The sequence below is a fragment of the Nicotiana tabacum genome, chromosome 4, assembly GCF_000715075.1.
Source record: "Nicotiana tabacum cultivar K326 chromosome 4, ASM71507v2, whole genome shotgun sequence".
Taxonomy (NCBI): Eukaryota; Viridiplantae; Streptophyta; class Magnoliopsida; order Solanales; family Solanaceae; genus Nicotiana; species Nicotiana tabacum.
The window spans coordinates 24,768,895-24,785,830 of record NC_134083.1 but is presented as its reverse complement, the minus strand read 5'-3'; the positions used below and the strand labels follow the sequence as shown (position 1 = coordinate 24,785,830).

General features: G+C 37.9%; 1 protein-coding gene across 1 annotated transcript; it reads right to left on the bottom strand.

Annotated features, from left to right (window-relative positions):
* Window positions 1-3,418: 3,418 nt before the first annotated feature.
* On the bottom strand, window positions 3,419-4,020 carry LOC142179833 (uncharacterized). Its single transcript, XM_075250717.1, has 2 exons — window positions 3,577-4,020; window positions 3,419-3,430 (listed from the first exon to the last, which is right to left on the bottom strand). The coding sequence occupies exons 1-2, from the start codon at window positions 4,018-4,020 to the stop codon at window positions 3,419-3,421; spliced, it is 456 nt and encodes a 151-aa protein (XP_075106818.1).
* Between the last annotated feature and the right edge of the window lie 12,916 nt (window positions 4,021-16,936).

Below are 16,936 nucleotides of genomic sequence, written 5' to 3'. Positions count from 1 at the left end.
GGTTTCATTAAAAATATATTTATTTTGGACAACAATTCTTACCATGTTTATATTTATATTAGCATTCATAAAGTATATAGCCTGACAAATTCTGCTTGCAATTTACTGGCAGTTCTGTGAAAAATGATGAGCATTACAAAGAAAAGAACAAACAACAGTATCGTGGCAGTAGTGCTAAACCAGTGTTCGCCAGCAACAATAAAACAAGTATTTTAAGAATTTTAACACAATTTCATGACAAATAATCTACATTACATTTACACTAATAATCTACATTATATTTTCAATTGTTATCTTAGATACAAGACACATGTCAGACATTCAAAATGAGGAGAATGTTCCTATATCATACCCTGTAGGTGTTGACTTATCTTTCCAATTTCAAGGGGCATTGGAGGAAGAAACTGCAGGTATGATTTAGTACATTTTATCTACATATTTCACAATACATATTACATCTCAGCTACAGGACAATATTTTAATAAATTAACTACAATTAAACTATAATTTATCTACAATGTTGTTTCTGTTTACTACAAATGATCTACAATTTTATTAAGTTATACATATTTATTGTAACAGAAAAGAAAACTATGCATGTGGACTCTCCAAAATAGGATGTGAAAGTCGGCATACAAGGAGAGCATTTAAATGAGGAGAAGGAGACTATGCATTTGCAATCTCTAATTCAAGAAGCAAATGTTATACAACAAGGAGACGATTGTAATGAAGATTTCAGTGGTATTATATATTATAATATAATTGTAGGTAAAAAGCAACAGCTTTCATATAAGTTTCAGTTTTCCCAAAGAACTGTTGCAACCAACATACAATGTTGTTCTTTTGTTTTTAATTTTATAGGTGAACCAGTCGACTACATCAATGTAGGTGATTCGGACAATGACTCCAGGTCTGGAAAAATGGCAGTAACACTTGATGATTTTGAGCTGCCAGAGAACTTCTCACAGATTGTTAAGTTCGACGAGGTTAATGAAGAAGAAACAACCCATGTGCATCAAGGAAGAACAAGGGTTCCTGGAAAGCATGTCAGATCCCCCTTTCTTCCTTATTTCAGTTCTGGGGGAAGCACTTTTGTTGGATCTCCTCCAATTTTTAACATCAAGCATCCATTTACTGGGGTTATTGACGACGATGTTGATCCTGACTTGTTAGAAGAATTCAATAAGTGGTTATATTTAGGTAGCGACACGATTTCAAAGAGGTTAGATTATATATATTTTTCATATTATCGAGTGCATAATTTTACTTGCTATATATTTAAATAGGAATAAGGCACCTTATACTTTAAAAGATAACCAGTTCAACATGTGGTTTGATCTTTGAGTGGAGAAAGTTGATAAAAAGGACTAGTTTTATACTTTGGCACATCCCGGTCAAATCCTTAACAACACGGTACATGCATACCCTGGCAGAATTTAATGTTTAGCTGTAGTATTCTTTTATTTTAGATATCTGTAGATTTTTTATTTGAAAATTATAGTTAAATTGTATTCAGCATTGAGAAATAATAATTTTTTTTCCAGCACATTGATGATATTTTATACTATTTTAGGAAGAGAGGAAAGTATGGTCCTGAAAATAAAATACGGTTTACCACCACTGACTGTATCTTCAAACTAGAATTGAACAAATTTATGAGAGGTACATTAATGCTCCTGCTGATAGGAAGCTTGCTGTTGTCAAACCCCAGGACGTTGTATCACAATACATATTGGGGTACCGATTACTTGCAAATATTGCATGGGACAAAGTTGATTTTGTGAATATGCCCATAAACATTGTGGAAAAATTTCATTGGTTATTGGTTGCGTTTGACATTACCGATAGGGTTCTATATGTTTATGATTCTATGGTCTTTTCACAAAATCACAAACTTGTTGAATCTGTTGTCGACAAGTTAGCTATTATGATCCCCCTCTACTTGTCATGCACCGATTTTTATGGAAAGCATCCAGACATTAACTACAAGAACACAAAGGCATACATTGAAAAATGTGTTACTGACCCTCTTGAAATTCAGTGGTTGGTCGGTGAGATACCCCAGCAAAAAAAGGGATCATTGTATGTGCTGATTTTCCTTCTATTTAACCAATTGTATTTTATATTGAATGCTAAATCTTTTTTCCTATTATTTTTTGCAGTGACTGTGGTGTATACGTGGTGGCATTTGCAGAATATGTCAGCATTGGAGAGCTATCAATTTCATAGGAAGACCTTTCTGATATTGATCAACACCGTAGACGCTATGGAGCGCTCCTTTGGGATTATGCTAGAAAATAGCAAGAGCTTGGTGCAATTAGTGAAAGTGAAATGACTGACAGATTAGCAAGAAGAAAAAGTGCATTAGCTGTGAAGGAGAGAACACGAGTCCGGAGCAAAAAGAATTAGTTGCCCTTTTCAGTAGAAAAATTATAGTTAAAGTGTTTAGTTGTAGCTGGATTGTAGTAAAGTTGTAGAAAAATTATTTATTGAGAACAAGTCAGCTATAATTTATTTGTAGCAGATTTGTGCTACAGTTGTTTTACCTTTTGTTTTGTTATTTTGTCCAGAATTCTACTACTTAGAATAAAAAATATTTGTGACATTTTTTTTGGTTGAAAGTTGTTAGTAATTAATCTCGATATTGGTACTATATAATTTCTTTACAGCATTAACTATAACTATGTCTACAACTACTATAAAAAAAAATACATAATCTATTCAATTTTAGCAGTGTTGTTGGGAAAGGCTGAAAAGTAATAAATAAATCCAGTATTTGAACAAAACAACTATAAACCAATTACATTAAGAGTTAAAATATGTTTAGCAAACATTCATTATAGGAGACAATCTTTATTCAAATTAACAACACAATTACACCACAACTATAATTCTCTAGAACAGAACAAATACAACTTAATATGTCTTAAAGGATAGATTATCATCAATAGTACTCAGTAAGAAAAAATTCTTTAAACTATATCAATTTTTATTTTCTTTTGAGAGCATTCCTACAAGATCTTTTGTTATGCCTTTCTAGTCCGCAGTTGCCGTATGAAACCTTATACTTCTTTGCATTTACTTCATCATATGGTTTGTATATATTTTTTTTGAGATCTCCCTGGATGCCTTTTCCCAATAGTTGGCATTACAACTTCTTCAGTTATATGTTGTGGCACATTCCATTTGCTTTCATAGGCAACAGGTCTACTGGTATTTTATAAGTCTGCAGAAGGCTTTCCCCCGTGTAATAAGGAGAACAATAGTTTTTATAAGACTCGTTCATGTGCCTCAAAGCCGCCAAAGCATGTGGACATGGAAGTTCATCAAGCTGGAATTGTCCACAACTACATCTCTTATTTTGAAGGCAAATAATGAAGCGCTTCACACCATCTATCACAGTATGGATGTAATCTGTTTAAACCCTCACCTACAATTTCATTACAAACACATAACAATTTGTCAGCAACAGATACAAAACAAAATAACTACAATTATACAACAATATTTCTACAATTATCAGTATATATTTAGTTTGTTGAAATCAATGATCTGATGTTATTGGCCATAACTTACTCTCATCTTCTGCAATAATGTCCTATTATCCTCCAACTCTTTGTTGTATTTTTTTCCAAGGTATGTGAACATACCCTTTGCATTCAATAACTTTTTATTAGTCCAACGTTCAAGAATTGTCCTCATGTACTCTAATAGTTCTATTACGGGCAACTCTCTTACATCTTTGGTTACCGCATTCAAGGACTCTGCAATGTTTGATGTCGTCGTCCATGTTCTGTTCACCGTAGCATGTACCAGAGACCATCTGTGATAGCCAATATCGTATAGGTATGCTTTAACATGTTTGTCGATCTCTTCAATCTTTGACATTCTTTCATTAAATTCATCAAACGTGTATGATTGTGTCGTGGCAAAGTACAATTCGCTTAACTTTAGATAATTTTTCTTGAACTTTGACCTTACATTTATCCAAATATGCCACATGCAAGCATAATGTGCCATGCCGGTATAAACAGTAGATGTTGCCTTCAATATACTCTCATTCCGGTCCGAAACAACACACATATTTGGTTCTTCACCATATACATGTTTGAATTTCTCAAAAACTCACCTCCATGATGCGTCATTTTCTGAATCAACAACGGCGTATTCTAGTGGTAATATGCTACCTATCACATAGATAGCAAAAAGAAATTCCAAATTCAAGTAATGAAACTTGAAAATATAAAAAATACAATAAATAACTTTATAATAATTTTTTTACAATTAATCTACATTATCTGTTGCATCCATTGTGCTAGTTGTTAGCATGATTCCCCTATATGCCGACTTCAAGATGGTGCCATCGACTACTACAACTGGCCTACAATGCTCCCAACCCTTGATGGACGTACTAAGTACAACAAATGCATACAAGAAATAGTCATTTTCAGTCTTCTATAATTTCACTACCGATCCAGATAAGTCTTCTCCAGAATATATAAATAACTCGGCAAGCGACTATAGGAATCAACTGGATGACCTCTCAAAATTTTCAAAGTCTTTTCCTTTTCTCTCCAAGCTTGCATGTATGTTAAGTTCACAACATGATCCGACAACATGCCAGTTTGTATGTATTTTGGTGTGTATATTGTCCTAGATCCGCATATTTTGGCATCACCATAATGCCAACTACCATGGCGGTAGGTTTGCGTTGTATATATGTGTTGTCCATCAAAGAGCATGTGTGCAAGCTGTTGAATTTTTGAACCGTGAACAATGCTGATTCATTTATGTTGGTGGACTTGAAGTGCCACGTACAATTGTCTCCAACATATACGAGGTAGTAGCTACTGAATAAAAACAATTCAAAAAATGTTATGCAAATTATAGCTACAGAATACGAGGCTGTTTATGCACAACAACTTGTTTTAAATAATTTTTATACAAAAAAACTACAACTTATACACCATATGAATTTGACAAATATAATGTTCCTACCTTCTTGCACTAAACCATTTCACCCTAAATTGAAACTTATTCATGACAGAATAGTACTTCATTGCACTGATAATTATTTGCTTGTCTTGGTAAACTTGGCCTACTTCAATTACATTTGGCGTATGTTATGTTATGATAATACTTTCATATTCCACAATTGCTGGAGATGTTTGCATATCAATCAACTTCATTGTTCCTGATACTTCTCCAATTGGGGTACAATTGTCAATAATTGTAACACGTTAGTATTACGATAATCAGAAGAACCTTCATTCAATTAAAAGTATAATAATTCAGACCTCTGTATATTCATGTGTTCAGTATTTGACAGAATACTTGTAGAGACATAACAGTTGAACTGCATTTGTTATGTAGTATTATTGTAGATAATTTGTAGTAAAATTGTAGAACACTTGAAATTGAAAAAATATCAGCACTGAAAAAACAGAGCAAACCTGCAATTATGCTCGCATTCGACATACTGCATTCCAAATCGAAATCACGCACCGTTATACACAGCGGATACATTCCTAAGTTTTTGTTTTCCTTTTTCGTCTCCATATACACTCGAACTCCCATATCGTTCTGAATTTCTATTGGAGGACAACGTTCATTGATAGTGTATTTGATTTCGATATTTTGCGGAGGTATCGATCATTAGATGCTCTGTAATTGCGGAATTCAATTGACTATAATTTGAATCTTCATTGACTACAATTCAGTCAACATCAAAATCTTTGTATCTCCCAACGCTATCCCACCAACCATTGAGCTGAAGCATAATCGCTAATTTTGACATTATGTTGTGAAATTCAATTCAATTGTAGCTAATTGTTTGCAATTATTTTCTTCAAAACCTTTGTGTATGGAAAACCAGAGAAAACCAGAGAATAGAAGGATACTACAGATATGTTGCCTTGATTATGGTGTGATGATAACCAGAGACAATCTGCGTAATAGAAGAATTCTACAAATATGTTGCCTTGATTATGGTGCAATAATTGCGTCAGTAAAATCTCTAACTGAAATATAAGCGATCCCAAAATCTCGCGTCTAAATAAGGAAGATTACCGTAGAAAGGAGTCTAGTTTAAGCAAATATATATTTTTTGTAGCTAAAACATATTTAGGTCGGGTAAATACCAAAATTGAGATATTTTTGATAATAAGGTTTCAAATAGTGTATAGGAATGAAAAAAGCCCAAACTTAAAAACTGTTGCCGGAACTTACCAAATAAAAAACTGTTACCTTCTAAATTTCACGATCATTCATGACTTCACTTGCTATCATTATTCTCTCTAGTCGACTGGTGCTGGTTGCATGCCGAAATATCTTTCTTTTGGATGCAAAAAGATTCATCACATATCGCATTTAGCAAACACTATTAAGAAGTTATTAGCTAGAAGTTGCAATTGGAATCTTTCTTTCACTGGCTAACTAAGTACCAAGCTTTATAGTTCAACTAGTACATATGTCCGCGCTTTGCGCGGTACTAAAAAAAATTAAAATTTAATTAAATATTCTTTGATAGTTGTCTTAGTGGTGCCATATATAAAATTCTTTAACAAAAAGAATATGAGAAAATTGTGACTTCAAGATCAGCAAAAGACCGATAATCAATTTGCATCAAGTTATTTCTTTTTGCAAAATTTGCTAGGGCTCTACAAAAAATAAACTGGAGTACACAAATCTTTCCTCCATGTCAAAACATATATATTTGGCCTAATTCCGAAATAAGATGTACTACTAAAAATTGTTTACGAAATGGATAAATGATAATAAAAACAAATGTCATTTTCTAATACAAAATTTATGGACGCGCACACCATGCGTTTTATCTCTATCTGAAATGAGCAAAGACATGAGGATCGAATTCAAGAAAATGCATCAATTCCTGTATCAAAGTAGCTTGACCGTATTGATTTGGTGCTTTTAGAATAAATGACATAGCACTACATACTGGACTGTTTTTCTGCATGTTCTGCTTCCTTCCACCTGGTCCTTGCATATAAACTAAATCAAGTGAATAACAAATGCTCAAACGAAGAATACGGTGATGAAGAGGAGAAGGCGGAAAACACTTGAAAGGTGATGCACACTTTTCAGTTCTCCATTGTTATACACAATAAAGAATAATAATAGCTATTCTTTTTAAAACACTGAATAAGGGAGGGAAAAAGAACCAAAAAGATAGGATGCAAATCATTAAAAAGGTAGGATATGGTGCAAATTAAAAAAGAGGACACACATTAGAGGTACAAAATAGAAAGAACTCAGAGACGAATTGACCCTTTATAATAAGGAAAAAAACAAAAAATTTGAGAAATTAAGAAGATAAATAGTTTTCCTGGCTATCCAAGAGAATTTCAAATCACCTCTTCGAAGACCGTGTATATATATTTCCTTCGATAAAAGTTAAATTCTTCTATTCATATAATTTTCTACTATTTTTATGATAAAAAAGAAGAAAATTAAATAAGAAGAAATAATTAGAAAAAGAAGTAGAAAGAAATAATGGTAGCACCAATTTTGGACCCTTTTCATTAGATCTTTCTCCCAAAACGGACACCTTCTTTCTCCCTCATGACCTTCTTCCCCTTTGGTAACAACGGATGTCCTTTTACTCTCAAGTCAGAAAACAAATGTCTTCTTTCATTTCCTCCTAATTTGCTGTATATGTTTCTTTTTGCAAATAATTATTCCCATCATTTGGAAATACTGATCACTTTTCTATAAATTTAATCTCTCAAAAAGAGTTGTATTTGGGTGTGTGTGTGTGATTCTTTAGAAAATAATAAGTACTAATATAGATTCCAAACAAAGCAAATTAAGCCAGCAAATATTACCTCCATTATATTGTTCCTGAACCCAAACCCGCTTCTGCATGAAACGATAATACGCACAAGCAATAATAGCATATAATTTCATTTGTTTCCAACATGTGGTATGAAAGGGACAACATTACCTAACAGGAATTTGACCGTGTCTATCCAAAAAGTTTTCAGGGAGTTCAAGCATGAAAAAAGACATTAACAAAGTCTTGTACATGGCTTAATTAGCGTTGAAGAGAAAAAATGACAACAACAACAACAAAAGTCTGCAACAAAGACCCAAAAATTAAATTTTAAGGGGCACCTTTCAAAGAGAAGATAAAGGAAAAAAGCACATGGAAAGAAAATGCTTGTCTGACGGAGATCCAAAAAACACTTCTCTATGCATCTGATCACGCTTGTTTTGTTTGGGGTGTGTGTGTGAGAATGGATGTGAAGGGTGAGAAAAGGTTTTTATAATTTATAAGTATCGGTATACAGTTATGAGTCTTTGTAGAATGTAGTGCCGTTTAAAGGGTATGTGTCGTTTAAATAGCCTTTTTTCATAGGAAAAGGCAAAACGTTGTGGAAAAAGATACAAGTAATTTCTGATCAATAAGACATGCAACATTACTTGGCAATGTCCCTTAATTATATATATATATATATATATATATATATATATATATATATATATATAGATTACATGATATGGCTAACAATACAACAATTCGTATATTTATGAACTGGTACCTCTTTAACCTGCAAAAACATATTTTGGTGCTCCATCTGAATTCTGTTTTAGTGCAAGCTATCAATATGTTGCATATGCCTTTTTTATTTAATACTTTAGCATATCTATGAAGCACGTCAAGACTACTAAAAGCTTGCTTAAAACCATGCATGATTTTGAAAATTGGATGGCAAAAGTTTTTTTCAGTGTTTAAATTCCGGCAACAGTTTTTCATTTTTGTAAATTCGGGCAACAGTTCGTGGATTGTGGCAACAGTTTTTCTTCGGAAGGTGTTTACCCGTAAAATAGTACAGTTGAATTTATACGTAGTTTATAGACAAGTGAATTAGTTCGATCCAAAAATAACAGATGAATTAGACAAAAATATAAGACTTAGCCTTAAAATTGAGATAAACGGCAGATATCTTATTTCCAGACGCAGAGCTACTCGGAGCAATAAGAACAATGCAAGTAAGCAAGAAAATAAAATGTTATTTGAGCTTTTGATAAAGTATAGTACATGCTTGTCAGAAAATTCGTGTCCGTACAATGATGATAGAGCTCACTATTTATAGTTACACATGGGGAACAAGGTCATAGGATTAAGCTCCTCTTTAATGATAATTATGAGGGCAATTGAATAATGTGTAACGGTGGGCAGTAAATGTCATATTCTCTATAACGAATCATGCACTTAATGTTGTAGAATATTCTTCATTGAATGCTACTGGATGGCGGCATTTATTTTATTTTTATGAGTGTCATTCTCTCTGATGACAAGCGAGATCATTGCCTTCGGGTTTGGCTATCTTCTGTCTTCAGTTCCACGTGTCGCTTTCTCATGCGATCATTAAATATGAACATATTTTACCCCATACAGATAGTCCCCCTACTTTCCGGTGGCATAACTTTGTATCACCGGGATATTGGTAAAGACACCTTTCTTGGCAAGAAATTCTCAGACACCCTCTGAAAAGTTTTTGACGGTTGATTAGACGCACGTCTCTCCGTATTTAATGACTCGAACATGCGTCATCCCATGATTCAACATCACTTTTGCCAGTTATCTAGGTAATTATGGCCACGATTTTAGCCGCCTATTCCTTTACTTATACGCATCAAACTTTTTATTTACACTTCATAATTCCTTAAACTTTCTCCTCTTTACTCAACTCGTACTTTGTCTTCAAGCTTTTTTTTAACCTTCTTCATGAGAGAAAACTCTCCTCCTTTTCTGATAAAAAATGGCATCTTCTTCCAGAAACCCTAGTTTCTCAAAGAACAAAGGTAAAGCTGATGATGTTGCTCCTCCTACGATGAACACCATCATCCCAAAGAGTCTTGTCAAGGCTAAGGACTTCGAAGAGAAGTTTCCTTCCGCTCACCCTCGTACACGGTCCGTTAGCGTATACCCTTCTTCCATCCATCCTTCCAGTATTTCTGCTGTGAAGGAAGACTGTTATTGCCAGGATCTAGACATTATCACTCCTGATATGGCGAACCGGGTAACCTTACCCAAGAAAGGTTTTATGTATTTTTATATGTACTCATTCACTTTGGGGTCGTTCTCTTTGAGTGGAGAGCTTGACTCTGACATCGTGGAGTTCTGTATACGCTACCAGGTATGCCTAGCACAAGTAAGTCCTTTTGTGTGGAGGACAGTCACTTGTCTTTGGCGCTTGTGCCAGGAGACGGGAGAAGAGTTAACCCTAGCTCGATTAATAAATCTTTACTCCCCCAAGATATTTCGCGGGAGAATAATAAATTTCAGCAAGTGTGGCCACCATGCTCTGCTATCCATCATGGACGATGACAACGACCGTGGGTGGATGGAACGGTTCATTGCAGCTGCCACCATTGACATCATTCAGGCCATGGCTTTATCCTTTCCGGAATTATGGAACCGCACTCGTAAGTTCTTCGTTTGTCTTTTCTTCCATTAAAGATCGTCCCATATCGTTATTGACCCCTCTTCTTTCGCTCGTTTCAGCAACTCGGTGGGTACCACCTAGGGTTGAAGGCTAAAAATCATGGTAAATTGAACTCATCTTGTCTTTACTTTTCGTATAAGGAAGTTGATTAACCTTTCCTTTCTCCTTGAATTCAGGTCTACCCCAGGACTCAGTTGTCATCTCCGAGGAGGACGTTTTGGCTAATCCTGCTGACACGGCAAGGCTGATGCATGAGGCTTTTACACGAACAGGTGTCTCCAAGCCTGCTTCTGGTGCAAGTGCTTTTTCTCGAAGTCCCCGCCCGGAGAACAAGCCACAAAAAGGATACGTTCATCCGCAGCCGGGGGAATAAAAAAAAGGCAAAGAACGCAGCGCCCGAGTCATCTTCGGATGTTGTAGTGATGAGCGCCGCACTCGAGCCTGTCCTAGAAACCGTGGTGATTGACGATGATGGAGAAGCTAGTGATGATGGGGCTTCTCTACATAGAAGACGACCGACCTTCATCAACTCAACAGAATGCTCAATCTATTGAGTTAGCTATACTAACCGAGGACGATGCCCTGGCACTATGGGGGGAATTTGATGTGGTAGAAGATGCCAACTCATGCTTACGATTCCCAGCTGCCACGCCCGATACTGTAGGGCTAAGCACCGAGCGTCTTCCGTCTTCAGTTGACGAGTAACCATCAACCAACACTGCACCTGTCGCAGATGCTTCTCACCCTACAATGCCATTTGCTTCATCTCCCTCTTCTCCAACTCTGTCTTCGCCACCGGCAACTGCTACATCATTTCTACCGGCCGCAACTGCCTGAGAGGAGGATGTCCCTCTTCCCCAGTTCCCAGTTCATAGGAACCTAGGGCAAGATTATATTGCCCCCTCAGAAGATCCCCAAATAAGAAGGAGCGCCACCCTCTCGGTTTCCACTGGATTTAATTTGTTATCCCGGCCGGTGAAACTTGCTAACTATCTGAAGCCCCTAGCTTCAGTGAAAAATTGGGAAAAAATACAAACTCTCTCGGGAGAGTGCTTGTTGAACAATGCCATGCACAACGCAGCGGCAGTGTAGTCTTTGTTTTCTTAGTTGTTTCTCCTACTTTTGTTATGGCAAGGTTTTGAATTTTCATTCTTGTTTTGCAGGCCAACTTACTTGCTTCTGAGGGACTTCAAAGGTTGATTCATGATAAGGAGGAACTTACCTCCGAGCGGTATCAACCTTTGGCCGAGAGGGACTAAACTGATGCTCGCCTTTCAAAACTGGAAGCTCGAGCTACTGAGCCCGTTGAGTTGGAGGCTTGGTTGCAGCAAAGCGAGCAAGAAGTAGTGACCCTTAGCCAAGAGGTTGCCCCGTTGAGGGCTCAATTTGAATAGGCTAGGACCAAATGTGTTGAAATCCATAATACCGTTCTTGCTGCATCCGATCGTGAGGCTACCTCCGCTGAAAGAGTGAATAATTTAGAGGCGGCCTTAAACTCCAAAGCTGAAGAGCTTGTTGCTGTCGGGGTGAAGTATGCCCAATTGGAGGAGAAGCATAAGAGCACCATTGAGCATAATAGAATTTTCAGCTCTGCTATCCGTGACCTCGATGTCAGCCTCTTGTCCATTAGAACCACGCGGTAAAATCTTTCTGCTGAGGTCGATCAACTTAAAGAAGAACTTCAGCACCGAACGGCTTCCCTCATTATTGAAAAGGCATATGCTATGTATAGCATGAGGAGAGAAACCTTGGAAGAGGCCAAAACATGTGTCATTGACTTTGATGCCGAAATCGCTAAGGCCCGTGAGCTAGAGTTAGCTGTAAAAAGGGGTCTTCCGGCCCGGCCTGATGCTACCAATTCTTCTGGTTCTAGTTCTGAGTTCTCGAGAACTGAAGAGGAAATGGAAGGCGATGATGCTGAAGGCCAAAATGACAAAGGCGAAAATATCGAACTGACGGTAGATCCACCCACTTCTCCTGGGGGCGTAGATGCTTCTCCTCCTCCGTGTTCCGGAGATGCAGCAGCTTAATTTTTGCTTTCCTTTTCAAACTTTTGTACTTGTGTTGTTTGGCACATTCATTTTAAATAAAAACAATTTTTCGTTCAAGTATCATATAAGTTTTCCTTTCTACGTACTTTTGTTTGAATATTTGTACAAGTTTGCTCTTTGCGTCTTTTTTCATTTAAGTATTTGCGCAAGCTTTACTACTTGTGTGTCTAATTGTGCAAGGGTGTCTTTTCCCGCGAATGCATTTTGATTTTGGGCACTGGTTCTTCCGAAATCAATCCTTTATCATGAGGGTTTTCATAAGAGAGGGCCCTATTATATTTACGGTGCTCTTGAAGAGGACGTCTCCTGTTCATTATGGCACTAGCATTTGAAGTACTTGTTTAACTTTCAAATGACAAAATCAATTCATCGTTCATACAAGAAACATGATATAAACAAAAGTACTTTACTTTATTTGTTCTATTTTCCAAAGTACATAAGCATTCGTTGTGCTAAAACGAAATGGTCATTTCTTGTGGTAACTTGTACAACTTGTTTCTACGGGGCTGGCCGCGTAGTCCCCAATCCTGATAATACAACTATGTTTCGGATTTCGTATTTCGGTCGAAGTGGCAGTCACTGTTGTCGCATCCTCATATCATTCCCCCCAATGTTTGAATGCGAAAAATGCAACTTTGAACACTGGAAGTTTTACACCTTCAAGGATTCCACTAGTGAATTGCTAGATAATCTCCAGTTCAATAACAAACTTCGCTTCCCCTTAGGAATTTATGCTATCGAGCCAAAGATTATTTAACAATCCCCCAGTGGCTTGCACTTGTGAACGGTCGGCTAATCTCTGCTCAACAGCAAACTAAACTTCCCAGTAGGAACTTTGCTATCGAGCAAAAGACTATCTAATCGCTCCGTAGTGGTTCTTTGCTTGTGTGCCTTGTCATTTAAAGGTCTTATTGCTAAAGCTCCCTTTGTAGTATGCTTTCCGTTGTTGCCTCGTTAAAAAGCTTGCCAGGAAAACCCAATTGGGACAAAAACTAGACAAAGGGAAAAAGAGTGGAGCACATACTTTCAGTACAAGTGATGTTCATCAGCAATACTATCTCTTGAGGTGCACCACGTTCCAGTTGCTTGGCAACTTTTCTCCATCTTGATTCTCTAACTCGTATGACCCTTTTCAGGTGACAGCTGAAACTCGGTAGAGGCCTTCCCAGGTTGGACCTAGCTTCCCCGTGTTGAGTTCCCGGGTGTTCTGAGTTACTTTCCTTAAAACCAAGTCTCCTAATTTAAAATAACGGAGGTTGGATCTTTGATTATAATATATCTCTATTCTCTATCTTTGGGCTGCCATCCTTATATGCGCCAAGTCCCTGCGTTTGTCGAGCATCTCCAAATTGACTAACAATGCTTCCTTGTTTTCTTCTACGTTTGTTCGGAAATAACTCAGGGTAGGTTCACCTACTTCCACTGGGATCAGGGCTTCTGCCCCTACACAAGAGAAAAAGGAGTCTCCCCCGTGCTCGATTTGGCTGTTGTTCGATATGCCTATAGTACACCTGGCAGCTCTTCGAGCTATTTTCCTTTAACTGCTTCCAATCTCTTTTTGAGATTTTGTATAATCACCTTGTTCATTGATTCTGCTTGGCCGTTTGCGCTCGGATAATAGGGTGATGATGTAATTCTCTTGATTTTCAAGTCTTCGAGGAACTTTGTGACCTTTGTGCCTATAAATTATGGTCCGTTGTCGCAGGCTATCTCTTTTGGTATCCCAAATGTCCAAATAATATTCTCCCATGAGAAATCTACCACTTCACGTTCGTCGATCTTTTGATAAGGACCTGCTTCAACCCACTTAGAAAAATAGTCAGTTAAAATCGAATGAAATCTTACCTTACCGGGGGCCGGAGGCAGTGGTCCGACTATATCCATTCCCCACTTCATGAACGGCCATGGTGACAGAACTGAGTGCAATGGCTCTGTCGGTTGATGTACCATCGGTGCATAGCGCTGATATTTATCACATTTTTGAACATAAGCTTTGGCATTTTGTTCCACCCGAGGCCAATAGTATCCAGCCTTTATTAATTTTAGTACTAAGGAATCTGCGCCTGCGTGATTTCCGTAGATCCCTTCATGGACTTCTTGCATAACATAATTAGCTTCAGAGGCTCCCAAATAATAGGCCAACGGGCCTTGAAATGATTTTCTGTATAGTTGACCCCCTTGAAGCTATAGCAAGCTGCTTTAGAGCGTAGTGCCCGAGATGCCTTAGGATCTTCAGGCAGTTTCCTGTGTTCGAGGTAGTCAATGATTTTGTTTCTCCAGTCCCAGACCAATTTAGTCATGTTTACCTCGTAATAGCTATCCGCGTCCAGTACCGAGTGCATAAGCTGTACGACCATACTAGAGTTCGATCATTTCATTTTCATAGACGAGCCAAGGTTAGCTAGTGCATCTTCTTTTGCATTTTCTTCCCTCGGGATATGCGTGATTGACCACTCCTGAAACCGAGCAAGCAGAGCCTGAACCTTCATTACGTATTGTTACATGTGTTCCTCCTTGGTTTCGAAGATCTCGTAGACCTGATTTACCCCCAACTGGGAGTCGCATTTGATTTATATGACCTCGGAGTCCAGTCCCCGGGAAAATTCGAGCCCTGCAATCAAAGCTCCATACTCCGCTTCATTGTTAGTCAAAGGAACAGTTCTTATGTCCTGCCTTAGGGTTTTCCCCGAAGGCATGGTTAATACCATGCCCAGCCCGAACCCTTTCACAATGGAGGCTCTGTCCGAGAACAAGTTCCAAACTCCTGATGTCGATTCCGACACCATTACTACTTCTTTAGTAGCCAGAGGTAAAAGTCCTGGACTGAAATCGCCCACAAAGTCGGCCAAAACCTGTGACTTAATATCAGTCCTAGGTTTATATTCTATGTCAAATTCACTCATTTCGACGACCCATTTGGCTAGCCTACTTGAGAGTTTAGGCTTATGAAGAATATTCTGCAGGGGAAAAGTGGTCACCACAGCTATCGGGTGACACTGGAAATAAGGCCTTAGCTTTCGAGTGGTGACTACGAGGGCTAAGGCTAATTTTTCTAGATGTGGGTAGCTAGTTTCTGCTCCCGTTAAAATTTTACTAACGTAGTAAATAGTAGACTGTCTACCTTCATCCTCACTGGCCAAAATGGCATTTACCGCCACCTCAGATACCGCTAAGTAGATCAATAATTGTCCGCCTTCCTCCGGTTTTGATAGTAACAGAGGACTTGACAAATATCTTTTCAAATCCCTCAAAGCCTGCTGACACTCAAGGGTCCATTAGAAGTTGTTCTTCTTTTTTAGGAGCGAAAAGAAATGATGGCATTTCTCCGAAGATCGTGAAATGAATCTGCTCAAAGTGGCCAGTCTCCCTGTTAACCATTGAACATCATTTACGCTTGACAGCTGATCCGGGATGTCTTCGATGGCTTTAGTTTTATCGGGGTTAACTTCAATCCTCATTTGTGACACCACGAATCCCAGGAATGTACAGGAGTTGACCCCGAACGCACACTTCTCGAGGCTAAGCTTCATGTTATGCTTCCTTCATATGTCAAAAGTTTCTTGCAAGTGTTTAAGATGATCACCTGCGCTCAAAGACTTAACCAGCATATCATCTATGTAAACTTCCATGGTTTTTCCTATTTGTTTTTTCAAACATTTTGTTCACGAGCCGCTCATATATGGCTCCAGCGTTCTTTATCCTGAAGGGCATCACATTATAGCAACATGTGCTGAAGTTTGTTATGAACGAACTTTTTTTCCTGATCCTCCGGGTTCATCTTGATTTGGTTTTAACCAGAGTACGCATCGAGAAAACTCATTAACTCCTGCCCAGCCGTTGCATCAATCATTTGATCAATGTTTGGCAATGGGAATGAGTCTTTTGGGCACGCCTTATTTAAATTCTTATAATCTACGCACATGCGAAATTTATTGTTCTTCTTTGGAACTACTACTATGTTAGCTAGCCAATCAAGATACTTTATCTCTCGGATTGAACCGATATCAAGCAAGCAAGTTACCTCATCTTTGACAAATTTGTTTCTGACCTCGGCAATAAGACATTTTTTCTGCCTTACCAGAGGGATGCTGGGATCCAGGCTTAGCTTGTGCACGGTCACTTCTGGCGGGATACCTGTCATATCCGCTTGTGACCACGCAAAACAATCGACATTAAATTTAAGGAATTCAATACATCCAGACCTGAGCTCAGGGTGCAGGCATGTCCCTAAGTGGAACTTCTTTTCCAAGAACTTTTCGAACAATGCGACTTGTTCAAGTTCCTCTGCTGTAGATTTTGTTGCGTCCGTCACTTCTGGTACCTGAAAATACCTTGGTACCTGATAGGATTCCGACGAGTCTTCCCCTGGTTGATATTTCTTGGCTCGGGAGCAGGCGCCGGTTCCTATAATTG

Bases quoted from the DNA above. Each gene is read 5' to 3' on its own strand.
- LOC142179833 (XM_075250717.1), bottom strand. From the start codon at position 4,020: ATGGCACATTATGCTTGCATGTGGCATATTTGGATAAATGTAAGGTCA.